Source organism: Zonotrichia leucophrys, chromosome 1 (genome assembly GCF_028769735.1).
Source record: "Zonotrichia leucophrys gambelii isolate GWCS_2022_RI chromosome 1, RI_Zleu_2.0, whole genome shotgun sequence".
NCBI lineage: Eukaryota > Metazoa > Chordata > Aves > Passeriformes > Passerellidae > Zonotrichia > Zonotrichia leucophrys.
This window is the reverse complement of record NC_088169.1, coordinates 85,960,756-85,988,620: the sequence shown is the minus strand read 5'-3', so window position 1 is coordinate 85,988,620 and position 27,865 is coordinate 85,960,756. Positions and strand designations below refer to the sequence as shown.

The following is a 27,865-nucleotide window of genomic DNA, read 5'->3' as shown; positions in this document are numbered from 1 at the left end:
TTTCAAAGCCAAGAAAAACTCTCTGACACACAACCTAAATCTCCAGTCCTGATTACAGCTAAGGAGAACCAGGTGTCCAAATTACTTAGAAAAACTCAGCAGAAATTCTATTTGACTTGACTTGGTAGAGGGAGCTTATTCAAGCACTAATGCACCTACTGCCAGTACCTAGTGTTTGCATGAAATCCAATACTCTCTGTTCAGGCCATTTTATTTGCACAGTAATTCTGATCAGGGAATTAAATTCTACCAACCTTGCATGGTTCAGAGAACACACAATGAAGTCAGCAGTGCCAATATCCATAAAATACTTACTCATAAAATGTTGTCCAGCCATTTTCATTGCTTTTAGTGGCAAGGAGACCAGAGTTGCCGTGGTAAGTCATCATGGCTACTTCATGCCCCTGTGTTGTTACACTTTTGAGTGCACTGTTGGTACCAATTGTCACCCAGTAGACTTGGCCATCGGGCACCACCAGCCAGAGGGGCATCCCTGTGGAATCTCTTCGGATGTTGACTAAGTTGCCATTATTGTCAGTGATCAGGGTTATATCTCCATCTCCAGAATAAGTAAAATTGTAAAGATAATCTCCAGTGGTAAGGCTCTGAGTATAAAGGTGCTTCCCACTGGTGTCAAACAAGTACAGTTCCTGGTCTATGGGTGAGGATAACTCATAGAGATTTTGTGTGTTGAGGAAGGGTTTGTTTTTCCGAATGAAGCGGATTCGGATGTTCCCCAGGTCGGCGACATACAGCTCCCCGTCGGCACACACGGCGAGGGAGGAGGGCGCGTTGAGCTTGGCGTCCTTGGCGTAGCCATCGTCCCCCGAGAAGCAGTCGCAGTTGGCATCGTTCTTGCAGTCGCAGCTGCTCGGGGCGCCGGCGACCAGGGAGATCTCCCCGTTGGTGGTGACCTGCCTGATGCGGTTGATCTTCTTCTCGTCAGTCTCGGCGATGTACAGCACCCCGTTGTGGGACACGGCCAGGGCGGTGGCTGACTCCAGCGTGGCGTGGATTGCCACCTTGCTGAGGAGAAAGTGATCCATGCCTGGCACCTGGCAGTGCATGGGCCTCCCCGCCACGATGCGCACTTGGTGGTTCTCAGAGATCTGCAGCACAACGTTGTTGTCGAGGACATAGAGCGAATTATCCATAGGATTCACTGCCAGATCCGTGGGCCATTCCAGACGAACCTTCATGGTAAAAAACCACAAGGGAACTTTTATAGCAAGACATTTTTCTAGTGCATGATTGCTATAAATCAATCACAATGAGGATGGAATCAACATGGATTAAAGGGGGAATGGGTGAAAACCCCACAACTAACTATTACTTGATAGGTGGCAATAGAGGATTTAACCTGCTGTGAGAAAGGAGGCCTAGCTCCTGGGCACGTGAGGCAGTCACAGGGAGACACCCACACTCTGCACTGGAACATTGGTGGGAACAGGATGATGGACAGAGGCAAACCATTCTACAATTTTCCTTCTCCAGCTTTTTGAACTGCTGGAAGCTGGACCTCATAGCAGAGACCTGGGACCGTAAATTTTGCTGTGTGAAGTGCTATGAAATCAGACACATAGAACAGTGATTCTTTTACTAAAGGATTTTTCACACAAGTGGCTGAACTCCTCTTGGTAAATGACAAGGAGGGATAGACACAAAACTGGCAGCTGTGCCAGCATGTGTGAATATCTGTTATAACCTATGGTTTTTTGCTTTATGCTGCAAAAATGCAGAATAGCAATTCATAGGAAACTCAGGCAATTTCAGTTCATGGAGTAGAATACTTGTGCCTTCACGGTGATTTTCACATTTTGTTTTAGCATAATGGAAAAATGGGTTTAGGAGTGACATATCCCAGTTCTACACTGATAATCCACTAAAACAGTGACTGGCAACACCACAAGTGAGTAAGAACTAGAATGACTTCATTTCTAGCTCTGCTCCTGCAATACACTCTTTTCAAGTGTGCCTTCTCTTTTAGTTGCTAAACCTAAAAAATGCTTACCAACAGAATTCAGAACATTTCTTTTTTGTAAAAAACTTCAAGTTGCGCATTTTTTGATTATTTTATTTTATTTCAGGTTTATATAGAAAAAAAAATGGTCTTGTGCTGATGGGAACCTATCCATTCCAGTATAGTTTCTTTGTTTTGAACCTTCTTTTCCCACCATCCATCTCCATTGCTTCTTCTTCTCATTTGTCTGACGTGACTAAGTTTAGAGGAGTATTTTGTAACCTTATTGGAAGGGGGAGTGGATGCCAGCAGACTCAGGTCCATGAAACCATCTTTCATTGTGATTTTACTTAAAATGGAGTAAGGAGAGACCAGGTAAGATTCAGGAACACAGGAAATTTCTATTTTTAACGCCTGTAGTTCAACACCTCTGCTACAGCAATGCTTTATTTTGATGCTCCTATATGCCTTTTCAGCATTTATTTTAAAGGATCAGATGTAGGGTATTTAGTTCATTGTGTCTTCTAACGCTTGAGTGCGTGAGGCTTATTTTCATTGCTAAGCAGTTTGCTGAGCTCTGTCTACTCTGGTTCTCTGCTTGCAAAATCTCCTTCCTTTTCTCAGCTCCCTGGCCTATTTTAACCCTTCTTGTAGTAAAACATTATAGCCTGTGGTTTTCTCTTTAATAATTCATGCCTCCATCCCTTCCAGTGGTCTTTAAGCTCTGCAGTCTTCAGTTAGCATCAAGAGCTGAGTTTATTCTGAACTGACAAGGGAATTTTCAATTTCTTAAAAACCATTCCTTGTCAACAGTGGCAGCTAAATATTTCATGTCCTCATGTCCCAGGCAGCCTCAGGGACCTGGCAGAAAGGACCCTTCTATCTGCTGTAAATGATGAAAAGCTGCTTCCCAAGCTGGATTTTATTTTTTAATTAAGCTTGTATTCAGTATGTTTCTCTACAACAGGAGTGGTTAATCTGCCAATCCCAGTACAGGTTAATCTAAAAATGGTTCCTGTCATTTTATGACAGGAAAAAAAAAGTCTTCAGCTGATACATGTTCATCTCAGAAGTGTTTGAACATGTCACTGGTTTACATAGAAGCTACGTAACCTGGAAGTAAATAATTTCTAAAGTCTGATTATACAACCATCTTCTGCTAACTGACCCTGAAATTCACATGAAGAAAAAATTATGCCTGTAAGATGAGAAACATACTACAAGGTGGCCTTTAACCATCAAAATTTCCCTTCTATAGAAGGCAGAAAAACTTTTAAAGTCATAATTTCAGCTTGTTCATAAATTACAGACAGTGGGAGCCAATTGCAAGGAAGCAAGAATAATCTTTCCAAATTAGAGGGAAAAAACAAGAATAGATTCCATATGGGAGCATGGAAATTATCTAGGTAGTTACAAAAAGGAAACCCCACTGACATCTATTGTGGCTAAATAACAGTACTTAGCCCTCCAGCTATGATCTATATTTTCATAGGAGAGGCAGGAGAGGCAGGCAAACAACAAGTGGCACAAAGGTTTCAAAGGACACTGTCCTAAACTGGCACAATTTGACAAGTTGGCCGGTGCCACACAAAATGGAGTGCTGGGCTGTAACAGATTTCTCTTCTGCACCATCCAGCAGTAAAGCAATCAAAATCAAAATGAGATTTCCTCTTCTTTTTTTCTCTCCACCTTGAAGCCGCAGGACTTAAAAGCCCAGCATGATGGTAGCTGCAACCAATTTGCAATCTGATGCGATTCAAGATTCTTGTTTTCCTGCTGTTGCTAATTTTGGCACCACATCCTCCAATCAGTATTTCCTATGTTAATTTGATTCAGGTCTAAAATTGTGCTGGGCCAAATTAGGATGAGGAGAAGAAAAGAAAAAAACCTGTGATTAGCTAAGATGTTATAATGGAGCATGGCATATAGTCCCTGGCATATAGCGAGACATGATGGTAACAAAACCTGCCTTCCCAGGAATCTGTGCCTTCCCACTGACTGGAAACTCTGAAAGAAGTCAGTTGTGTGGCTGGGACATCTTCAAAAATTTCACCCCCAAAAATCTATGAGTTAGGGCAGTCAAGTCTTTCCTTCTGTCCTTCCTTCTGTCTTTAGTGGGTAATTCTTTTATGATCTGGTCAATTTTATACCATAAACTATGTAGAAAGCAACTCTCCTTAAGCCCTTACCTCTTTGTCAGCCCTGCTGGGGAAGCACATAGACATGCAGGTAAGGGTGAAGGTGCAGGCTTGCATTCTGTAAAAACAAAACCAAACCACTGTCTTACCTGAGAAATGTCCATAACAGAGTCACAGCTGAGAGGCCGAGCAGATGTCAAGTCATTGGAACCCAACACAGTGGAGATTATTCCATTCTGATCAATCCTCCTAATCATGGTGCCATCCACAAAGTAAATCAGCCCAAACTTGTCCACGGTGATACCTGGAAAGGATCAAAGAAAGACAGTCAAAAAGTGACAGCAGCCTGACATGAGGAGCAATATATCTGAAGGCATTCCAAATGGATGAGAGGAGAGCTGGGCATGTTGGAATCCTGGTTATCAAGAGCTTTGAACTGGCAGCATTCCATGGAAGGTGCTTTTCAATGCAATTCAGAAATCCCTGCTCACTCCTGGAAAATAGCATGGCATTCGGTGAACTGCTGAAATGAAAAGGTTTCCTAATAACTGCGTGTCTTGCATGATCAGGAACTTTGGTTTTATTGCTCATGGTATGAATGGTAAGCCATGCACATAAAAATGTTACACTGATGAATCTTTCAAAAATGGCAATAAAAAAAGGCTGTGAAATGTCCATCAGGTCAATCAAATTCCAGAGGGATAAATGAGAAAGGGTTTTCCCTTGGATAATCCTACTAATATACAGTGTTTCACCTGATTCTGAACTCTGCAAGTGATTAATTTCATTGCTCAAACCTCCTTTGTAGACATACTCCTGTCAGTGCATTTGAGGTCTGCTGACAGCAGTTACAGGCTGCTGATCTCATTTCTTGCCCTGCAGATAGTGCTCTTCACTTTCCAGTTAGACCTCATAACAGTCTATGAGTGTGGTCATTCTAATTTTACATATCAGAAAATTAACAGATAAGGCAATTCTCACAAGGGCACAGAGAAAGGTCATTACTGAGGCAGGAGTAAGAAGTTAGGGGCTCTATTTACCTCCTCTTTGTGCATGTATAAATTAAAATAACTCCACAGTCATTCACCTCATCTACCCTATAGAGGCAGAATGTCACCCAGCATAATATTTGAGTGTGTTAAAGACACTACAAGCTTGTAAAGCAACAGAAAAAGAATGTAGAGGCCTGTAACATCTTTTTTTTTATGCAAGTGAAAATTCTGCTTGAAATATATGAATATTAGGATCTTCCTGTTTGGTTTCTTTTGCTTTCAGGGTTAACAATCACTTGGCAAAAAGCAGACATCTGCACTGTGCATCTAAGCAAGTATCTGAAGCTATTCCAATCAGTGGAGAGAGAAATCTGCTTTGAAAGTGTAATTTGTATCACCCTAAAGCCCATATCCCCAAGACACTATACAAATCCTACTGGAAATACCTTTTCCTCCCATTTGACTATAAAAGCATACTACAGCAAATATCTCTAAAGAAAACATTTATATTGTTGGCAGATTAAATTACTGAGCTGAATTCTCACTAGACTGTCTCTTTGGCTGTCATCTTGGTGACAGAAATGATGGAAATTCTGGTTCAGATAGAAAGCTTAGAGAATGTTTGAGGAGTGATCAGACCTTGCATTCCTCCAAAATGCTGTGTTGCAGCCAGATCCCCTTATTTGAAACATCTACACTCTCAGTCTCCATCCACTGTGAGCTCTGCTGTGAAGTGCAGATGCAGCAGTTCACAGATCAAAAATTCTAGATTTTCATTGAGTAGGGACTAATCCTCTGATTGTTTTGGCAACTAAAATCATGGCCTTCAGCCAGCACTGTAAGTATTGCATGGGCTGGAAGCCACGGAGGTAGGTGATATGTGGAAGAACATAGCAGATTTGATTATAAGGAAATCCACAGAAGATAATCTGGCCTGGCAGAAAAACATTAGGACTAAGTCATTGTTTGAGAGAAAGAACAAACTTCTGCATTGAGCTGAGATAAAGGAAGGGATTCAGACATGGTTGCAACCAGTTGATTACAAGTCAATGAGGAGTCAGAAAACTGGTGTTTCTGATCACTGAGTGGAGTGGGAGCTGTGTATTATTGCCAGGAGGCAAAACCAGCATTTTCTTTACTTCTTCACAGCATCACCCTGTTTGAAGGGCATCACTTTGACCCGGATCAGATATTTGATCATCAGAGTTGTGTGGTTTCAAAATAGACTCCACGGCAGTAAGGAAAAAAATTACTTGCTGCTTTCAAGATGAAGTTCATTAATTTTGGAGGGGATTATATAGCAGGATTGCTGAGATAATGCATGACAAGACTGAATGACCTAAAAGATTGCTTCTAGTCCTACACTAATACCTGTGTTGAATTCATGCCAAAGACTCATCTTTGCAGGGCCATGAAATAAGAGTCTCAAAGAGGGGCACAAGGTAACTGTTGAACATCAGAATTTACTAAGATAGTGAGGCACTGGCAAAAGTTTCCCAAATAAATTGTGGCTGCCCCATCCCTGGAATTGTTCAATCACAGGTTGGATGGGCTTTGAGTAAACTGGTCTAGTGGAAGGTGTTCCCCCTCAGGGTGGGTAGAAACTAGATGGTCTTTATCCTCCCTGCCAATCCAAACCATTCTATGATCTGATGAATGCTATGGGAGAAGCCACAGTAGTGGTGGCCATTTATTCTCACTGTAAATATAAACACATCACTTGTATTTAAACACTTTGTTAAATGCTTGCAGAAGGATCTGATGGGACAAGCGTCAATATCTCACTGGCATCCATGCCTTTCAGGAAGCTATCTTTACCTGCCATGAGATTTGTCAGCACTATGCCCTCTTCAATGGATCCATCCAAGGTACTGGCACATGTCACCTGTCACTGTCATCTGCTGTTGAGGGTCTCTGCTCCTCTTAATTATTTTGCCTACTGAGTGTCAAGTTCTTTCAAGTTTGCTGGTATTTGCTTAAAAACCAACAACTAAGCTCTTTAGGCAATATGGCAGACATGCTTTTTTTTTGGAAGAGGCATGATAGAAGGTTCAGTTGATCTTAATTGGCTTTTGTCAAACACTCAAAAGAGTCTCTTACCTATTCCTTGGTTCACAACAAGTATTTTTCCGGGTGCCTGTCCATTATTGTGTGTGACAAGCCAAAAGCCAGTGAAGGGTGGCAGGCTGGATAATGCGATTTTCAATGAGGCAGAATTTTCTCCCTTAGCTAGTTACATATGTATTGGATTGGACTTATCAGCAGTGTTTGCTGGCAGTGGCTCACTATGTGCAGTGCTGGGGTTTGATGGCTGGTCTGATTACCCAGTTACAATAATAATAACCTGGATGCACTGTGGCTCTCGAGCCAGCTCTGATCACCTGATAGAGCACAACTTTATTTTGCATTCCAGCTTAGACAAAGAGCTTGCACACCCAAGTAAGCGGAAGTGGGATAGCAAAGTTACCACTTATCACCCTGCTCCAGGGCAATGGTACTTGTATGTGCTCTTATCACTGAACACTTCTCTGCTTATCCCTCTTCCATAATGGCTAAGCAATCTCAATTGCCTCACATTTCCTGAGATGTTCTGTAGGGCAGCAGAGTTTGCAGTTTGTAAAATGCCCAAATTCCCACTTGCACACATTCCTTACATGGCAGCTGCTCCAATCCCTTCCTGATTTTGCTGAGTGTCTCAGAATCAAAACTAATTCTAGAGAAGAGCCCTGCTATCCCACTGACAAGTGTCTTTGGATGGATGACTTCTGTGAAAAGGGAAAGAAGCATCTCATGGATGCTTTGCAGCAGATTGTAGAGGTTAGGTTGGACCTTTCTGTTTCCTCTCTGATATAGGCACAGTTCCAGCGCTGGGAGCTGGCTCCTGCAAACAGGCACAGAAATGGGTAATTCACATGTTATGCGTGTTAAGCCCAAGGCCTTGGCTTGCTTTGGCAGAAGGTTCCTCTCATGTTTCCATAGGAACATAAGGGAATTACAGCCTCTCAGCATATAGCTCCAAGTTCAGCCTCTCAGTTACTGAGAGGAAACAGCTGCTGCCACTACCTAGGTAGCATTGCAGATCCAAACCTTAAGTTCTGAGATATGAAACACATACGCTATGAAATCGTGCTGGCTCCCCTTGCATAAGCAGAGATCTCTCACAAAACAAGGGCTTGTAGCACCACGTGCATCTCACCAGTGAGCTGTGCTGATAGAAAGTTGATGCAATGACATTTGCTTGAAATGTCAGGACCTTGTAGCATGAAGAGGTGACAGCACAAGGTTATGCTGCAAATAGCTACTGGGACATGGTGAGTTTCTTGTAGAAGACAAACCACTAAAAGTGATTGCATGGTGCATATAGCTCTAGTTAGGAAAAGAAAAAGAGGAAAACCCTTTTCACTGAAAAACAAGGTGCTTAAAAGAAATCCAAATTTGGACCTTTCTTGTCTGACTGGATGCTGAATGACTGAGTGATAAAATGGCAGATCAAAATCAATGTCAGTAAGTACAGAAGAATTCACAGGGGAATGAGAAAGCCTAACTACCCATATACACTGACAATCTGAAAAAGAGCACATAGGAAAAAGATTCTGGAATTCCTGTGAAAAGTTTTCTGCTAAGATCAGTTTTGTGCTACACAGTGGTCAAGAAGGGAACCACAAGACAGCAAGGAATTAGCAAAGAAATAGAAAAAACCCAACAAAACAGTGGCTTGGCCTCAAAAGGACCATTCTTTTTCATGACCTGGCTAAAGAAATTGTGAAAATTATTAGCACAGGGTGCCTGGAAGAACAAAACTAGGTGTTCTGAAAGGTTTCTTAGCCAATTGATGCTGATATATTAAGCACAGGTCTGGTGCAACTTCTTCAGAAATTCCCCTAAATACTGATGATTAGCATCTGGAGTGTTAGAACAGGAAGACCACATTGCCCCTGTCCCTAAGTCTCTTCTGGCCAGAGTAAGGGACAAGAAATTTTGGTCAGTCAGCTTCTGGTCTTCCCCAAAATGGTTCTATTATTATCTCACCATAAAAATGTTAACAGATTGTGGAGGGTTGGTTTCCTCAATTAGTTCTGTCGAACTCTTCAACACTTAGAGAACAACTGAGATTTTGTTTACACATTCAGCAGGGCAGAGTGAAAGAACCAATCTGTCCCCAAATTAATTACTTCATTTCACATTGGTGTTATGGTGCTAAATGAATGAGATGTCCCCTCTCTCCCCACGTGCCTTCTGAAACCTCCTTCCTATTGTGTCAGACTTGTCACTGCAATCTCTCTTAATTGCAAGCTCCTTGGTAATTTTGCCACCACAACATTTTCCCGAGAAGAACCAATGGTGAGTACTCAGATGAAAAGAAATGCTCTGACAAGCTGGAGTTTTAATTTTTCTTTAGATTGCTTGTAGAAGAGGATCATTATTAGCAGATGATAATTAGGAAGTGGTAACACTTTAATTTGCAAGGATATATTGAAATTCATTAGCATCTGAAAGCTTTGCTGTGCTCTGTGGCAAATGAATTGGACAGATCAGACTGGCTCCTAATAGCTGTAATAAATACCCTGACCAAACCACTGCCACCCCTACTTCATCTGTGGATCTATCTGTCCTGTGTTTCTGTAGCCTACCTTTATTAAACAAGCTGAAGATGGGTAAAGTGTGAAACTCCTGGAGGGTTTTACCCCTTCTAATGTCTTTTCTAAGCTAATGGTCTAAAAGGAGTTCTTCCTTCACTGGAGTGAGACAAGAACCTCTGTCCAGAAGGTATTTCAGAGAAATGTCAATATAAGGGATAATGGTGCTGAACTAAAACAGGGTGGATTTAGATTATATATTAAAAAGAAATCCTTTCCTGTGAGTGACTGGCACTGGTTGACCAGAGGCGCTGTGGATGCTCATCCCTGGAAGTGTTCAAGGCCAGGCTGGATGTGGCTCTGAGCAACCTGATTTAGTGAAAGGCATCCCTGCCCATGGCAGTGGGGCTGGAACTGGATGGTCTTTGAAGGTCACTTCCAACCCAAAGCATTCTACTCAAAGCATTCCCTCTGAACTCAAGGCAGCTGAGGTGAAAACTGGAGGAAGTGATCAAAACAATGGGGAAAAGTCTGCTGCTCAGAATGTGCAGAACCATTCTGAACAGTATTTGCTGTGGCGGGGACCTCACTCTTCAGGCCATCAGAATCCAGGAGAAGACCAGAACTCCCAGAATGTGGTTCATCCCACCTTGAACATGTGCATAGTCACAGAATGAAGCACCTTCAGGGTGCTAGTTTCTTTCCACTGTGAAGAGACCCAAAAAAACCTACTTAGACCAGATGCTTGACTAGTCCAAGGGACTAAAGATATATGCAAAGGCATATAATGACAGCTTGCGATTATTTCTCCAGTCTTAATGAATTACTGGTTTTCATCTGGCTGGAAGGTATCCCTTAGTATTTTCCAGCAAGCTGAAAATATCAGCTAATTAAAACATCATGAAAGGCAAGACTTTTATTCTTTATGATTTTTGAAAAAGTGCAAAGATGTCCTTAAAATACAGAAGTCATACTTGGAATGAAGCAGTTATGTTTAGAGCAAAAAAAAAAAAAAAAAAAAAAAAGCTTTAGGCTTAAAAAGTAGAGTTCTGCAAAGAGCAATGATTCTTGAAAAACTGACTTTCCAAGTCCTTCCCTGGCCAGCTGGTATCTCTACAGCTACAGAATAGTCTTCTAATTTCCTTTGACCATTCACTTATGAGTGTTTATTTGCCTGCCAAGACTCAGAAGCAGAGGGTCACTTGAGATCTACTGGTTACTTATACAATAAATCATTTTTATTTTGAACTATTATGAAATACATGAGGGAAGAGCATTTGCTGGATTTTTCTGCTAGGATGAACGACTGTGGAAGCATAAACAACGGTGACATTACATTGTCAGCATGAGTTTTCACTGTTCATCATTTGTTGAGGGGACTGGGGAGTGAGTCACACCTGCCACAGCCATTGCCTCAGCAGAATTTGCAAAGTCAGGTTAGAATCAGATCAGGGAACACTGTTTAGGAGCTTTCTATTGGCAGTGCAGGCTTTCTGCATTATTATTTTCTTGTCATTTTGCTCCATGTCATTTCCTCTTTCACCCTCAATTTACTTCTGTTTTGTGAAATTTTGGAGCTATGAGGAATGAATGCATGAATTTTGCTGTTATATGATTGAGGTGGAAGAATGGCCTCCTGAGAGCTTCATTTGCCAACAAGATGGATTTCAGTACTGAAAACTTTGAACTCCAGAGCTGTTTGCTATAGCAAAGCAGAAACATAAGTCATCTAAACCTCGCAACATTCACCCATGGATGGAAATGAATAATATTCCTCTTATCTTGTAGAAGGGAGAACAGAGGACCAACAAAAGTGGTGGGATATTTTTTTTACACTGATTGAACTTCAAAGAGGTGCAGAAAATTGGATTACAGATTTCTGGATTCCCTGATCTCATGATTCATCTGCTGGACTGCCTGAATCTCTCTGTAAGTCACTTAATTTTCCTTTCAGTCAGCCCTCTCATTTCAGTGAGACAAATGCTATACTACAAACTGACCACCAGTAGCTGTTCCTTTACTTTATCTGTGCTTCTGGCAATACTTTACCCCAATATAATGGTTAACTCATGGGATTCTCAAGAGCTTGGAAACCATGCTGGACTCTTTGAATATTACAGGGGTAGAAGTCTGAGTTTTGATGCTTTTTGGCAAAAAAAATAGGTCCTCCAAAGTACATTCTTCTGCACCCTTGCCAGGAAACAACTAGCTGACATAACAAAAAACCCACAACCAAACAAAAACCCAAACAAACAAACAAAAAACCAAACCCAAACAAAAACAAAACCCCCCAAAAAACAAAAAAACCCAACCAAACCAAAGCCAAAAAATCAGAGCCAGACCTGGCACAAAAGCTCATTAAATCAGCTTGGATTCAGTAACAACAATGTCATCTCTATGTCAAGAAAAATAACTTCCTGAGAATCACAGAATCATTGAAGGGTTTGGGTTGGAGGGGACCTTTAAAATCATTCAGTTCCAAACCCTTGCCATGGGCTGGGACTCCTTCCACTAGACCAGGTAGATCAAAGCCCTAACCAACCTGTCCTTGAACACTTCCAGAGATGAGAGAGCCACAACTTCTTTGGGAATCTCATCTGCTCTCAGTGAAATAACTTTCCATAAAATCACAGAATGGTTCAGGTTGGAAGAGGCCTTTGAAAGTCATTTAGTCCAAACCTGCTGCTGTACGCAGGAGCACTTCTTAAAGGATCCCCAAGTTTTGCTGAGGGGTTGCTTTACAAAGAGGCTGGGATAGGCTTGGCCACTGTTGTGCTGAGGAAAGAGGGAGCTACCAGTCTCCAGTGCAATGAAAAAAAAAAGCCTGCAGGACACTGATGTCAAAGTCAAGAACCTATAAATAATCTTGCACTCTGAACAGCTGCGCAGAGGACAACACATAACAGGCAAAACCACCCCATCTCAAAAAAACATTCCTGCATGGGTGTCCTTTGCAGCCCTCTTCACAAACACATTCGAAAATCTGTGCACAAAGAGTGCCTTCCACCTCATCTCTATCTGCTCCTCCTCATCTCTACCCTCTCCACCTCATCTCTATCCCCTTGTGTGTTTTTATTTTTCTGAGGTGCTGTGGACAGCTGGGAGGAGTGACATCCTCCATGTGCAGAGCTTGTTACCTTGAGATTGCCAGACTGAAGTCTTGGCTACACACAGGACTGCATATGTTTGGCTAAACCTGTTTTGAACAATTTAGTTCACAGCCATGAAGGCTGCATGATGCTTTTATTCCGATTCAACTGTGCTTTTATCACATTTCAGGATGTTGGAACCAGGTAAAATTAAGCTGAATTAGGCCACTCTCATATCAAATTTAGTATCCACCCCCTACAGGATTTAAGCCAGATGCTGTGATACATCATGTCAATGTCTAAACCACCATTTGCGTATCTTTGAGCTGTATGCTAGTTTTGATGCCCTTTTACATATATATACACACAGCAATGCTTATGGGCCTTTTTTTAATGCCAAGAAAGCCTCAGTGAATTGAATATTAGTGATTCCTGCCCAGGTTGGGAGGGACCAAGCACTGTTGGTAAGGAGGAGTAGTGGCTCCACAGGTATAAAAGTGATGGGTGGATTTGTTCCACTGCCCTCTGGACATGTGCCCATCATTGAACCCCTCTGGCTTGGCATTCCTCCCAGCCATCTCAACTTGAAGAAACATGACACAACTAGCTGAAGGTGAGACATACTCACTTATTTCCAGGAGCAAGCCCTTAGGATGTGTTTCAGAATTGGAGAGGAGAGCAATCTCCAGTGTGACTAAACAAGCTGCTTTCAAAAACCCCCCTTTAAAATAGCCAGTGGAGAAGAAGCAGTCTCACCCCTGGGATTTGTAAGGGTGGCATCAGTGCCTTTGCCTCCATCTCCACAGCGGGTATCATCAAATGGGAGGCACTGATCCCCAGTTCCAGCCAAGACCTCTGAGTTCTTCACAATGTCTTTCACTGATGTGGTTGACTTGATTTTATAGATACGTCGGCTGTTGGTGTCTGAGAGGTAGATGGAGCCGGTGATCGGATCTGTGGTCAAGTAATACTTATGAGCTGGGCTGTGGCTGAAAAACAAGGGTATGACATCATTAATTTTTTGGATTATGTGCTTCCTTAAGTCAACAGGCAATGCAAACACTTTAGAGAATAAAAATGCATAGGGCAGAGAGGCTGGGAAAGTGAAGGAGTGCTGTTTTGGACAAGGTTAGTACACGGTGTGTTACAGCACGGGATCCCAAGCTGTATCCATTGGCAATCACTGTGCCTGGGGTGCTCTCTGGCATGGAGGGAAGCAACCGAAGGAAAGGGCTCTCTGGTCTGAGTGTGAGCCAAAACCATGCCAGGAACTACTACAGATTGAGTTCCAGTGCCTGTGTTTGCTTAATTAACTTGTTACAGACATAGTCCTGAAACTGGTGTTCGTGCAGTGCCAGGAAGTGAAGGGAAAACAGAGAACATTAGGGAAATAAAACAAATAATAATGAAAGAAAAATCTGCCCTCCCAACAAAGACTAATACAAACTCCAAAAGGAGACTCCCTGTATAAAGCACTTGAAGATACACCCTTCAAGATCACTGCATCAAGGTTCATCTGGTGCTCTTGCTGACTCCAGCAAAGACTCTAAAGTTCTGTTCTGCCCTCAGGGAGATTAAGGGAATCCTACCACTGAATTCAGCTGGACCTCAATGATGAGAGAAACAAAGTAATTCCTGAGTGGCACATTTTGCCCCAAGTACAGCATGAACTGAGGAACCTGAACATCAGTCCCCTGTTGAACACCCTCTGCTCACTGTTTCCTTGGACACAAGAAAGGGTGGCTGAGAAAACAGGATGAGCAGACAGAATGATAATATTTTTAGCTCCATGACTGCAACACTAAATGAGCCCAAGACTGAAGAAATTAATAAACTAGAATCCACTTTATGGAAAGCATCCAATAGAACTGGCCAGAAAAAAACAACCAGATGGGTTTAGACAAAATTTAAACTATTGTCTTGCAAGGAATTTACCTGTATTTTAACATAGACACTTAAGATATTAATATCTTTTATTAAAATTGTTGACTACTAGTGTGTATTGAGCAGCATCTCTTCTAAGCCTGAAACTAACAGGTTAGACTTTTAAGATTGATTTTCCTTCTAAGAAAGCCTAAGTAGTAATTAGAACAAGTATGAATAGTATCTACTTTTCTCCAGAACATCTTCAGGCTGTCCAAACTCATCAAATCCAAAGAACTCATAATAAAAATCTAGGCCACAGTTCACATTTTTGCACTTAATGGAATTGTTCCAGGAGAAGTTGACTAGAAACTTGAGTGTCAATCACAGTTGACTTTATTCTGCATATAGAAAATTCCTCTCAACCTTTATATTGGGAAAATTACCCCCTCTTCAGACACGTAAAAATTACTGAGTTCTTCTCATATTTAAAAAGCAGTAAATTGGTTCTTCATTCAAATTATTTAATACTGTGGGGGTGAGGGAAAAGCACCTTTCTGATTTATTCTGGAATATCCCTTGTGATTTATCCTATTAAAGTCTGAACAGATTTCATCTCCAAAAATGACACTGATTCTTGCTAAATAAAATGCTCTGACCTTCAAGACAGCTCCAGCCTGACAGTTCAGTCTCCATCTGTATTCCTTCCCAATGACAGCAGGCTGGGAGGGTATTATTTCATTTACCTGCATGTCACTCACACTAAGCAAGTGGCTTCAACCCTGGTGGAAGAAGTTCCCTGTGGGAATCCATCATCCATTTTGATCAGGGCCTTGCATTTTCTGCTGGCTGTCCTAACAAAGCCCTGCTGAATGTCAGTAAGCTCTTGAGCTGTTCATAATCTCTATTTTGCATGGGAGGTGGACAAGAGGAGGACAGATTTAATGGCACTTTGCAATCCTTTACCATCTTTGACTGGCAAGCACAGATAACTTTCCCAGAGTTTTAGAGCAGGCTATGTGCAGATGGGCAAAGGCAAATGACTTACTCAGAGATGGAGAAAAATGGGGACACAGAGAAATTCCTGCTCCCCTCTCTCAGCAATATTGTTGTGATTTATTTTTGGATTGCACAGCCCCATTCTGGTGGATTTTATTATTGATTACAATCTTCTGTAAAAAAGACAGCTCTTAAAACAATTTTCTACTCCCAGCTCTTGTCTAGAATAGATGCTGAAACAACCTGTTAAAACAGTCAAGCTGGAATTTACCCCCCTGGCCCTGCCAACTGTTTTCAGCACTGCAGAGAGTTAGTATTGTACTCTGCCCTAGCATGAACTGCACAGTGTTATACACTGGAGGTTTTTTTGTCACTTTGAGATCCTTCAGGGTGAAAGATGCTTAAATAAACATACCCTGGTCATCTAAAATCACCCAAACTGCTTTCCTTTATCTGTGATAATGCATGAGTGGTGGAGCCAGGAACACTGGGGATTCACTTTTTATTTAAAACCACAATCAAAGGCAAATCCAAGTGGTAAACTGGACTGGGCTGAACAGGAACTGAAATAAATATGCCTGGGGTGAAGCAGAGAAGGCATTTTCCCCCCCTTTCATCCTTTCTTGTTTCTCAGCTAGGAAACAGTCCAAAACAAAAGACAAGACCTTTTACTATCCAAAAGACTTGATCAGCTATATTACTTGTAGTCTTAGAATATCTATCCCATATTGGCACTGCCACTAGAAAATCACTGTGGAAGAAATGCTGATTTCCCATTCAGAGTGTTCCTTGAGCTATTATAGTTTTTTAGAAGAAAACCTGAGCAATGCATTGATATTTTAAACCCCCTGAAGCAATAACACTGAAATTGCAGTGATGGGATGGGCTGGTCCCTAGCCAAGAACTGACACTTTGGTGGGTATTAGTGGGCATGATGGTGTAGTAACTGGGAATGAGAACAGTTTCATGGTTCTGCAAGCCAAAGTGAAATAGAGGTGATACTGGTGATACTGCTTCCCAGTATACTTGTGACACAGTGATGTGCTGGGAAAGCACAGGGAAATCTTCCACGTCCACAGTGATCCCACTTCTTTGGGGTTATGTACAGTCTCTTCCATACATCTGCCTTCTCCCTTTTATCATTCTCATTATTTGGAGAGAGTAGTACCAGTATCATTTAGGGAGCTCTGCAGGTATGTTAAGAGATTCAGACTCCATTTTAAAGTGCTTGTGCTGTATGTGATTCCTTACACCAGGTACAGGGAAGAAACAGGATAAAAAATTGTGAGGGTGATAAAAAATTGCCAGGGTGAGCTGGCAGAGGCATGAGGTTTGAATTGTGAATTGCTTCAGTTGTATTATAATACGTGCACAGGCTTTGAACAAAGGCTGGTATTTTCCCTTTGGGCCCAGAGCCCATATTTTGGAGGAGTCCTAGGAAGGAACCTCCTGCTCCAGACTGGGAAGCCAATCTCTAAGGAAAAGAGATGAGAAAAGAGAGATGGTTCCTTTTTTCAGCAGGTTCCTGACAAAACATCAGCACAGCACACTACACCTTTATATTGGTTTCTGTAAAATGCCAAGGGATTAATTTCACCAAGCTTTAGATGGTTACAAAGTGGATGCTTACATCAGAACTGGCTGCCTTAATTCCCTCTACAAGCAGTGGAGAGAAATATCACCTTTTGGGGTAGGACTTGTCCGACTATTTTCAACATTTGTCTCACAAGATTAACTGTATCTTAGTTTCTCAAATGCAAGGGCATCTATCACCTCCTCGAAGGACAACCTCTGTTACTGGTAACTGTACAGCTCTGGCACCTACTGTGGCCAACAGACAGGAGCAGTCACACCTCCAAAATTAGCTACCCACAACCACTGACCTGGATAAACCCCTGGGGCTTCTTTGGATCTGACGTTTCTGTTTAAGAACACAAAACCACCTCTTTTTCTCTGCCAGATACCCACTTTCCCTCTGAGTTTTGCTGGCCATGTACGTTTGCTGGTGACTAAAGAACCACCAAATTCCTGCAGTCAGGAGGTTTTTGCTCAGTGGGTCTGTGTTTCCATGGCTCCATGCTAAGCACCCTGCCACTCAGACCCAGAGGACTGAATTACTGTAGCTTGTGTGAGGTACTGGTCTTTTTTCCCTGAGTGACACCCAATAGATTAATACCTAAGGAAGCCACACAGGGCAGTGAGCTGGATTTGCACTTGGTCTTTTAGTGTTTGCAGTTTGTGTGTGATGCCCAAAGCTTTCTAGTGTGACATGCTGGACACTTAAATTTTATACCAATGCCATAAGCCAAGCCAGAGATAGCAAGGGACTTTTTATCTGATCCTAGAGCTGTTTGCTGAGATACCTCTCTTTGTCACTAACTGTAGACTTCTCTCTACAGTATGAATGGAAACAAAAAAGGAAGAACAAATTTAGGTGGCCAGTTTTTGTATATTTGCAAGACAGAAATGCCTCACTCCCTCCATGTTCCTACAGAGAAGGCATCATGAGTTAGTGATGCTTTTTGGCTTAGTTAACATCCCTCATTTAGGCTGTTGCAGAGTTAGATCTTGGCTACACACGCAGAGCTGTAAAGCCAAGCCTCTTAGTGGGTAGCTCTAGAACCTTTGGAGATCAAGCTCACCACAGCCTACATACTGGGGAGGAATTCCTTTCCCCTGAACTGAGGCAGCTTTAGCATATGGATTTCAGCTTTTCCAAACCACTATGATTCAGCCCTGTGGATCTCCCCTTTTACACCATTACTGGTCATTGGTGTCAAGCTCAGGACCTTCTGGAGTTTAAAGCACTGGAGCTTTAGCTGAGACTACACACACTCATTTCCTCGAGGGTCAGGAGCAAAGAGACTTCCTAGCTAGAAGTATTAAAGCAAATGTCACAGAACAGGCACTAAGAGATGGGTGACTCCTTCAACACAGTCACAGATGGAAGGATTTGATCTGGAGCTCCTCACTGCTTCCTCCCTCCCTCATCCCCTTTAGGCTACACTGGAGCGGGCATGTCTTGGATTTCTTTCACTTAATTTCTTAGTTTTTAGAAACTGCCTAAAGGCTGAAGCCCTGCCAACTCTGCTTGCCAATCTGCAGTGTTTGTGGCCAGTCCATCGATCTTCCTTCAGTTACTGTTTTCATACACAAAACCTCTTCTCATAACGGGTATCCAGCTGCTGCTCTTCACTGTCAAAGCAGATGCACTTTAGTGGCTGTGTATTTCTTGGGCATTAGGGATACAACCTGGCTGTTCCAAAGAGAAATGGATTTTTCTATAGTCTTCAAATGATGTGAAAGAGTACCTGGGAGGCTGGAACTCAGCCTGATGAGGCCAATCAGTGAAAAGGTCTTGGGTACCAACCTCCCAGCCCTGCTAATAGATGCTTTGGGCCAGTTCATCATATTGTGAAGCTCAAGCCCTTCATTATTGTTCTGGCAATAGGATAAAAAATCAGTTTCTACTCCATTTCATTTCCAGGCATGCAGATAAAAGAACATTTCTAGTTTAGCAAAGCCTCTATGAAGTCAAAGAAATAGTAAATGCAAAGCATGTAGCAAGAAAAATCCCCATTCCCAAATGCAAAGGAAAACTAAACACACACACACAAAAATCCCAACTCCACACAGTCTAAGCTTCTGATTTAGAAGAGCAACCAGGGAGAAGGATGGGAAACTTGTCAGAGTCAAAGAAGTCCTCGCAAACACAGTCAGTGACAGGAAGTTGACATCTTCTGGAATGCAACTGATTGGATCAAACCCACTGAAACTCCAGTGAACCCAAGTGACAAATATTCTTAGTGACAAAGCTCCAATTTAAGAGTCTCTCTTTTATCTCGTTTTCTTGTCATTACTCTTTTATTGCATTTCCTGGCTAAGATTCTGAGTTGCGCTACCTCCTATTTGAGTCTGACAGACTTTCACGTGTCAAAGCTCTCTATGAAAGCTCAGACTGAAAAATATTACAAAAACTAACTTCCCTGGTTCAGTAATGCTGGGGCACATAGGGATCTTCATTATGCTTGTTAAACCCCCCCCAAACCCAAATGAAGGCTTTTCACTGTATGAGAACTATTTTTCCATCCTACTTGTTCCAGTAATCTGTATCCTGATGCTGTTCCCATTCTACTTTCTTGGTTAATTCCCATCCATTTTTCTTCCCCCCTCCTCCTCCTGTTACCCTGCTTCTCTGTTCTCCCTGTATTTCCCCTGTCTCCAGCTATAACAGCTCATGCAGAAGTTTGCATGGCTCACATTGTGATTAATGGCTCCCAGTTCTGATGACTGATTGCCTACGCCAGTTTTAATCACGCCAGCTTCATTTGCTATTGAATCATCTGGAAATGGCACTTGTGGCTCACTGTGTAACAACATGCAACAAGACAGGGAGCAGCATAAGAATTCTCCACTGGTTGGCTTACCTATGTCTGAAATCTTTATTTCTGACAGAAGACAGGAAAGCAGGGAATAGAAGAAAGAATGAGGTGTTAGCAGCTCAGTTCGATGCATTATTAGCAGATTGAAAACTTGACAGTAACTGTATCACACAATGCAATAATAAATAAAGACTTAGCTGGAATGACACTGATGTATTTTATATTGGATATTACTTGGCAGTGAGCTCACTTATGTACTGCTGCATATCACAAAAGATGTGTGATCTCACCTGCTTAGAGTTATTCACTCACACAAGAGATAGGACCATCTGACTTTATCTATCATTCAGTGCAGCACTGAGCTAAATAGATGTAGATGCAGATATCTTTACAGTTTTTTTCACTCTCAGTCAAAGCAACACCTTGTGATTTACAAAGGTAAACTTAGGAGTTGCACAGTTACGGGTGGCAGCTCATTGCTGTAACCTCATGAACTCCAGCCCAGAGGACTGAAATTATGCTGAGCTGGACATTTTTCATAGGTCTAAGTTACACACCCAGCTGTAGCTCTCTGTGACCCACAATGCATTTGCTTCCCAGAACACTACACTCCAAACCCACCCCTGCAAACAAACCTTGGAGCCAAACACTGAGGGTGTTAATCTCAAAGGAGATGCTGATTTGAGAAGATACAAGCAAACTCCATTTCATCCAAAAGCAATGGCTTTCCTTTTAGCCAGCCAACATCTGAACCCACTTACTTTATAGCACACCAGAGTGAAGAAATGTTTATTAGATCCAGTAACCTGAGTGCTTGCACAGATGAAGCAGCAATCATTGCAGCAAATTTAACTCTGGAGTAAATTTAACTCTGTGCCTCTACACAACAGCCAGCAAGGCTACTCTGTCAAGGCTTCCAATTTTCTCTTCCCCAATGAGGAAATACTTTGCAAAACCTCTGTTTGGTCTGGTATTTCCACTGACAATGAAATAGGGATTCGGTTTTCAGAACTGTACTTCTGGGAAAGAGATATTAATCCTACTCTGTTGAAATGGGATTTGGACTCACCTAGGCTCTTCTGGAAATTTCACCTTTGGTCATTAAAATAACTTTCTGGCACTGGAAGGATAGATATTACACTCTAACGAGGACCAGGTCTGAAGCTTTATCCCAGCTTCCCACCTTACAAACATGAGAAATATTATGTTCTCATGTATCATGGAACAGAATAGCAGAAGTGAGGTTCTTGCTTCCTTACTTGAAAGGTGCCCTAGCCCTCTGAGGTGCCCATACCAAGGCAGATATTCTGTGAGTGCCAGCCTTCTGGTAGTGCCTGTCTGGATTTTTTTTCCATACACCATGATCTACAAGGATGGTTCTGAACACCAAATAAGACTTCTGGCGAGGTCTAATGACCATGGCATGTTGGTGCATGAGGGACAAAGGGGATCTTGCACAAATTTGGCTGCAGTCCTTGCAGAAATGCAGTAATATGTTTGTCCTCAGCAGCAGGGGATATTAAGTCTGAGGAGGGAGGGTCTTACTTTCAGGAAGATTCTCACTTTCAGGCCAGATTTTGAGAGGTGAATGGGAATATTGAACCTTCCTAGCAGGCTATCCTCATACTGACTTCTCAGGACTTGAGTTCAGGCCTGTCAAGCACAGAAGACTCATTCAGGAACACTCCCTTACCTCTATTTGACTTTCCTGGAGTGAGGCTTCTCAGGCCATGCAAAGCCCCATTGCTTTGAAGTGGATGCTTGTATTTATGGAAATTTTAGATAGGAAAAATATCCTCAGTGAGGTCAATTTGAAATTTGGTTCAGTCACAATTTATTCAATTTTCTCAGAATTTGTGACAAATCATACTTTTCCCTCTGCTTCATTGTTTTTAATGGATGTTCCTGCCCCTTCCTTGTTATTTCTCCTGGTATATTTTTTCCTTTGCTTTCTGGCATTAAAAGGTAACTCTCCACTTACTTACAGATGCTTCCCATCTGCATATTCAGCCTGACACTGCTGCTCAATTGGGAACTGAAGGGGGCTGCCACAGCTGTGCCCTCAAAAAACAACTAGAAAACCCCAGTCTGTGACTGCCTAGAGTGATCATCTTGTCTAAATTATGAGTGATTATCAGTCCTGATTCACCTTTACATATCATCATCAGTGCTGTGTCCTTCCAAGTTTAGGTTATCTCAAAGGCTGCTGGTTAATTTTCAGCATTCCCACTGGTTTCTGACTACAGGAAAAGGCAGACATCAGCACAGCCTGATTTAGCAGCACAGAAATGTGTCAATATTTTTGGCATGTGATTCAGTTCTGGAAGAACTTGCTAGGCCTGTGTTTCTCTGGTGTAAATCAAAGTCAGCAGAGTTGCAGAAGAGGCAGATCCAGACAGCTTTTTCTCTGTTTTGCTGTGTTGTTTCATTTTTATTTTTTTTAGAGTTATGCTCATTTTTCTTTTGGGTACATAGGATTTCTGCAGAACTTAAGAGCATTACTCTAACAGCCACATGCAGCACAGAGTACCTCAGCTCCAGTATGTTGGTGACATTGCCAGAGGGAAAGATCCTTCGGATGTAGTTGAAATCTCCAACATAAAGACTTCCATCAGACCCACATGTTAGGGCAACAGGAGCCAGGAGTTTGTTTCCATCTGCCAGACCATTGCAGCTTGGACAAGAAATGCTCCGCCTGCGGCCGTTGCCCATAATGCTTCCAATTACAGGTGGCTGCTGGGAAATGAACTGGTTTTCCCCATTTCCCTTATGCAAGATGCCTAGAGAGAGAGAAAACAGTACTATGGAAATTAAAGAAACAGGGAGACTGAGACCAAAGGGAGCACAAACTGGCAATGCTGCATGCCAGCTGGGGAATCTGTTAAGTAGCAAGAAGGCTGATCATCTTTCATAGTATTGTTTTGTGATAGTTTCAAATGAGGACCCTTTTTTTCTGAATTAAGTATTTCTTTTAGACCCATCACATTTCCTGCAGAAGGAAAACATGCAGGGAGAACAAGACTATCTTTACCTTTAAATGAAATGCACTTTTCAGCATCTTATGAATTTTTACCTGCCCTGTCTCCTGTTCCTCCTTGCCCTGCAATTTGCAGTCTACCAGGTTAAAAAAAAAAAGAAAAGAAATTAGATAGCTCATGGAAAAGTAAGGGCCAGGAAGACTACAGGACATTCTCTAGAGAAATGTTTCATCTGCAAAGTTTTAGAGGAGCTGTGTCTATTTTCTCTCTAAGTGTAGCACTCTCAGCAGTGATGTGGGTTGAATTAGATGCTTGCTCCCATACCACTATTATACAAAGGGACACATTGCTTCCACCCTTGAACATGTTCTGATGAGCTTTTAAGCTTCCCTTCTGCAGTCCTCAGCAGTCTTCGACGCCTCTGGATCCTTCCATTCTCCTTTAGGACCCGTGAAACCTCTTGTTTTGCAAGTACACCTTGCACATTGGAGGATGCCTCTGGGTGGATTTATGCTTAGTGACAGCTCCAATCTGAATAGGCCCCTCTTTGTTATTTCAGGAATATTTTCCTTGATAATACCCTTCTTTTAGGACACTACAAAATTGGGCTGACATTCAACTACTTCATGATGGCCAGCTTCTTCTACATTTTGCAAACCAAACTGCTTCTAAATGTAGGATACTAGAAATAACTTGTTAGTAAAATAAACGAGAGAGTACATGTGTTGGTCAGGTTTCTTTCTTTTTCTTGAACTCTTAGTGATAAGAAGCAACTGGGTCTTGCAATGCTGCATTACTCTTGTTATGAGTCACAGACAACCTACCACTTTGTATGTTGAGGGCATGGTGTTTGTCCAGGGACCATCCTCCAAGTTTGGAAGCATCAATTTCATAACCCTGAAGCACAGCTGTCCTCTTCTCCCACAGGATTAAGTCTGGACAGGATTCATACTCATAACCTACTGAAACTGTGAACAAGACAAAAACAAAAGACTCCTTAGATTAGGAACTCAGAAATGCAGTGCCAGCACACACAGAGTCACAATTCAGCAGGAGTATGAGAATTTCTACATAAAATTGCTAATTCAATTCAAAATGTCATCATCATAATGCACAGTCTAAATATTTCTTAAAAGTGTATTCTGCATCTAAAAAGATCAGTGTCATTGTCAGTGCTGGGCAAATGTGCTAAAAATTTAAAAGATACTGTTTTAAGGGTGTATTTTAAGACAATGGATATTAGGATCAGGACTTGATCTCTGGGAGTCCTTTCCAATTCAGGATATTCTATGATCTGAGAGTGTACACCACTGATGAACTCTCAAATGGGAGAATTTTACTCCTATCTAATTTCTCTTATCAAAGAGTGCATCCTAGGAACTTAATCTTGATTATGATCTTTCTTGGAAGGTAAAGACTTGCGCAATTCATGCATGGGGCAGTGAGTCCCTCAGAGGCAGGAGTCTCAGCCAGGTTGACTTGTGGTCATTGTTAATGTCAAAATTTGCTTGCCATGATGTTTAATCAGAGCCTTTCAGGAGTAACTCCACTGAATACACTGGAGTTGCTTAAAATTGCCAGCAGAAGGAAAATAATGGTTTTGACAGAAAAATGATTCTTTTACAATTTTCTCTGAAGAAGCAGGACCATTTTCATTGGTCTGCTTTTCTTCTTCTAATCTTTACAGCTGAAGCAGAGTAGAACTGCAAGTTCCACACAAATGAAAAGCAATTACATAGATTTCTTTTTTATACTAGATAGAAAAAAATCCTGTCTGATCTCACAAGTTTACCAGCGTCTTTGAAAAGTGCTGAGCTCTGAGAGAACTCAGGATTCGCCATCAAACATAGCTTTTAGCAGATTGTATCAGAAAAAGATGTAAGTTAGGAAATGAAAGGTCAATGTTTTCCACTGTTCTGGAGGTGGGAATCATTGAAGGCATGAATGCTGATGTCCTCAGACCTGCTTGTGTACTCTGAAGCTGCTGAGTTGTTTCATGGAGCACTCCAGGACTCACTGGTGATCTAGCATCTTAAAGAGCATGCATGCAGAGTCCTTCAGGATATGCTACATTTCTCAGTGTGGACTCTGAGCTGGGTAAGGCTCAGCAGGGTGCATTAATCCAGCCCGCTCAAGGCAGCTAAGTCTGAGTGAGAGGGGAAGGCACTTATTCTTACTCCTAAAAAAACAGGCATTCTGCAACTCCTCTAAAGAGACTTATCTTCAATTGAGCTATGAGGCATAATGAACCATGCTTCTGTCAACAGGAGCTGTATCTGCTAATTTGAGATCTCTCCCATTTTGCTGATACCATTTCCTGGCAGCCTGAAGGGACTAGTCCAGACTCAGTTGAAGACCTGTAACCGAATGTCCACTGGGTGTTGACAGATGGGAAGCAATCACTGCAGAACTGCATTACTTCTGCTCATTAAACACCCAGTATGGGATGGCATTCTTGAATGGGTAACAAAGAGGAAACTAAGATTAGACCAGCCCTGAAGGTCAGGCACAAGGAGCAGCGGCAATCAGGGCTCTGTCCTAGGGATTCCTTTCAAAGCAGTGTTGACAGTTTTTGGCCATAGGTGAGAGGTAGCCAAACACTTCTAGTCCCAGGTAATTCCTTCTGTATGAATATGATGGGAGCAGCTCAGGATGTACGTGCTGGGCCACGAGCCAGTTAACAGGTAAGTACTTGCACTCTGTCCTTGGAGGTATTCAAGGACAGGTTGGATAGGGCTCTGGGCAACCTGATCTAAAGGGTGTCATCCCTGCCCATGACTGGGGAATTAGAACTAAACGGTCTTTAAGATCCATTTCAACCCAAACCATTCCGTGACTCATCTGCTGGGGAATGTGTGCTGCAGTGAATCTGCAGGGACCATTCATGTGTCTGCAGGCAGACCATACTGATCTAGGATAAGGTTTATCACTGCCACTTAGTTGCTTCCAAAAGGAGGCACAAACCCTGGGGTCACTTACCGAAGGCTTCTGAGAGCCCATACACCTTCTGGCTGTAGACATCTGTCTTGTCCCAGATGAAATAGTAGGACAGGTCTGGGGCCGCTGCAAACCACTTCCTGAAGAGGCGTCCCTCGACAGCCACCATGAGGTGGACTTTCATGAGGTTGAAGGGGATGGTGGGGTGGGTCATGCTGATCCTCAGCACTGATTTGTAGCCAGCTGTGCGGCTGCTCAGGTAACTCACTTTTATTTTACTGCCGGAAACGTTAATCTCCTCTTGTAGAGCCTGTGGAAAAGCAATCCACGAGGTGTTAAATCAGCAGCGAGCAGACAGGAAAAGGCAGTGAAGCTGTAATTTATCAAACACACCTGTATAAAAGCTCTGGCAGGCATGTCTAAAAAGGCACCTAGTAGGCATCAAGTATGAAATCATATACGTAACTTATTTCTGGAAGCTAAGGAAGGCTTCCTGCCTTCTCCATCTCTGTTACACCGGAGAACAGGAAAACAAAGTGTCACATTAAGTCAGTGTTTACAAAGAGACTCACTCCTAAAAGGAGTACCAGGACCCACAGAGAAAAGAGCCTGGGATCTCAGATAATTACAGCTCAGAAGTTTAGCTTCCATTTTCTGTCTTTTTTCATAATAGGTTTTAGAGGCCTCTAATTTTTGTCTCCTGGTTTCCTTTTCCCAGTAAAATATCACACCCTACTTGGCCTTAAGGATGTTTCCTGGTCCTGATCATAACATGCAATTCTCTCCAAGACATTAGTGAATCCTGGTTCCACTCTCCCTCCTCTGACTTACCCATTTCTCCTACTTTGAAACTGCTCCTCTCCTACCTCCTCTCTGACCCTCTCTACCTGATATACCATCTAGCTCTAGCCTCTTTTTTCATCTGTGTTCTCGCCCTTATTTTTTGACTTCACATTTGTTCTTACTTATTCTGGTACTTGCTTGAAATTCCTTGCCTTCTTACTTAAGTGACTGAACTCTTGGCCTGACCTACCACCTACAGCTCCTTTCCATTCCCTTGCATTCTTCCTTCTCTTTCTTTTCCAAGTTCCTCCATATTCTAAGTGAGTTGCTTTATTTTCTCCCCCAACCATAAATGTGGATATTTTTGACTGACTGGGACAGTTATCTAAGAGGTGCCCATTACAATATAAAACTTCAGAAAAGACTGAGGAAACATCAGGGAAAGTATTTTCTGCTTTGAGAACAGAGAAGTCTCAATAAAGGTGAGATTTTTCAGGTAATTTATTTGCTAAAGTAACACCAGAAGTTAAAATTTTGTTTGTCTTCTTCTTTTTTTTTTTTTTTGTTTAATGGAGAAATGCTTGGAAAGCTTATGGAAAGTGATACAAGTACATCCCTAGCACTGTTTTAATGCAAAATGCTGGTAAAAAAATCTTAGGAGAAAAACATTGTCACTTTCAAGAAAACTTCACTCTTGGGTAAGCACCCAACTTGGATATTTTTGGCACAAGCCAGCAACCTCTGGGGAATATTGAAAAATGAAGGTAGAAGCTTATCAGTGAGCAGGAAAGCCTGGTGGCTTTATGGGATGTGTTAAAAGGTTACAGCTGGCACAGTCCTCTCTTGTGCCACTTCTGAAGTTCTTCAGTGTGCTGGACCCTAAATGAGCTTAGAAAACACATCTCTAGCAATAATCATCCTTCTGAATATTAAGGGGGGGGGGGGAGGCTGCAAGTCAGGTGGGACAAGAGATCCACCCATCAGGAAGGGATCACATCTATCACAGTGTGATTCTTGAGGTGTCCTTAGGGTGCAGGGTCAGAAGCTGGACTCAATGTGGGTCCCTTTCCACTCAGGAGATTCTAGGACTCCATGATCCTTGTGCCTTCCAAGTTATGTCTCTCCTATACCCAGCTCCGTCTATGTGGGAGCAGCAAACTTCCTCGG

The 27,865-nt window shown here is 42.2% G+C and overlaps 1 protein-coding gene across 12 annotated transcripts in view; it reads right to left on the bottom strand.

Moving 5' to 3' along the window:
* Positions 1 to 27,865, bottom strand: part of TENM4 (teneurin transmembrane protein 4) — a 1,542,144-nt gene that overhangs the window by 39,294 nt on the left and 1,474,985 nt on the right. For 9 of the 12 annotated variants that reach the window (XM_064720073.1, XM_064720113.1, XM_064720130.1 and 6 more), the window contains 7 exons: positions 25,958 to 26,225; positions 23,803 to 23,946; positions 22,531 to 22,780; positions 20,046 to 20,066; positions 13,513 to 13,745; positions 4,248 to 4,402; positions 316 to 1,193 (listed from right to left, as the gene is read on the bottom strand). In XM_064720073.1, coding sequence (XP_064576143.1) covers positions 316 to 1,193; positions 4,248 to 4,402; positions 13,513 to 13,745; positions 20,046 to 20,066; positions 22,531 to 22,780; positions 23,803 to 23,946; positions 25,958 to 26,225 — 1,949 coding nt within the window. The remainder of the gene's footprint in view (positions 1 to 315; positions 1,194 to 4,247; positions 4,403 to 13,512; positions 13,746 to 20,045; positions 20,067 to 22,530; positions 22,781 to 23,802; positions 23,947 to 25,957; positions 26,226 to 27,865) is intronic. The other 3 variants (XM_064720105.1, XM_064720123.1, XM_064720162.1) reach the window with 1 other exon arrangement.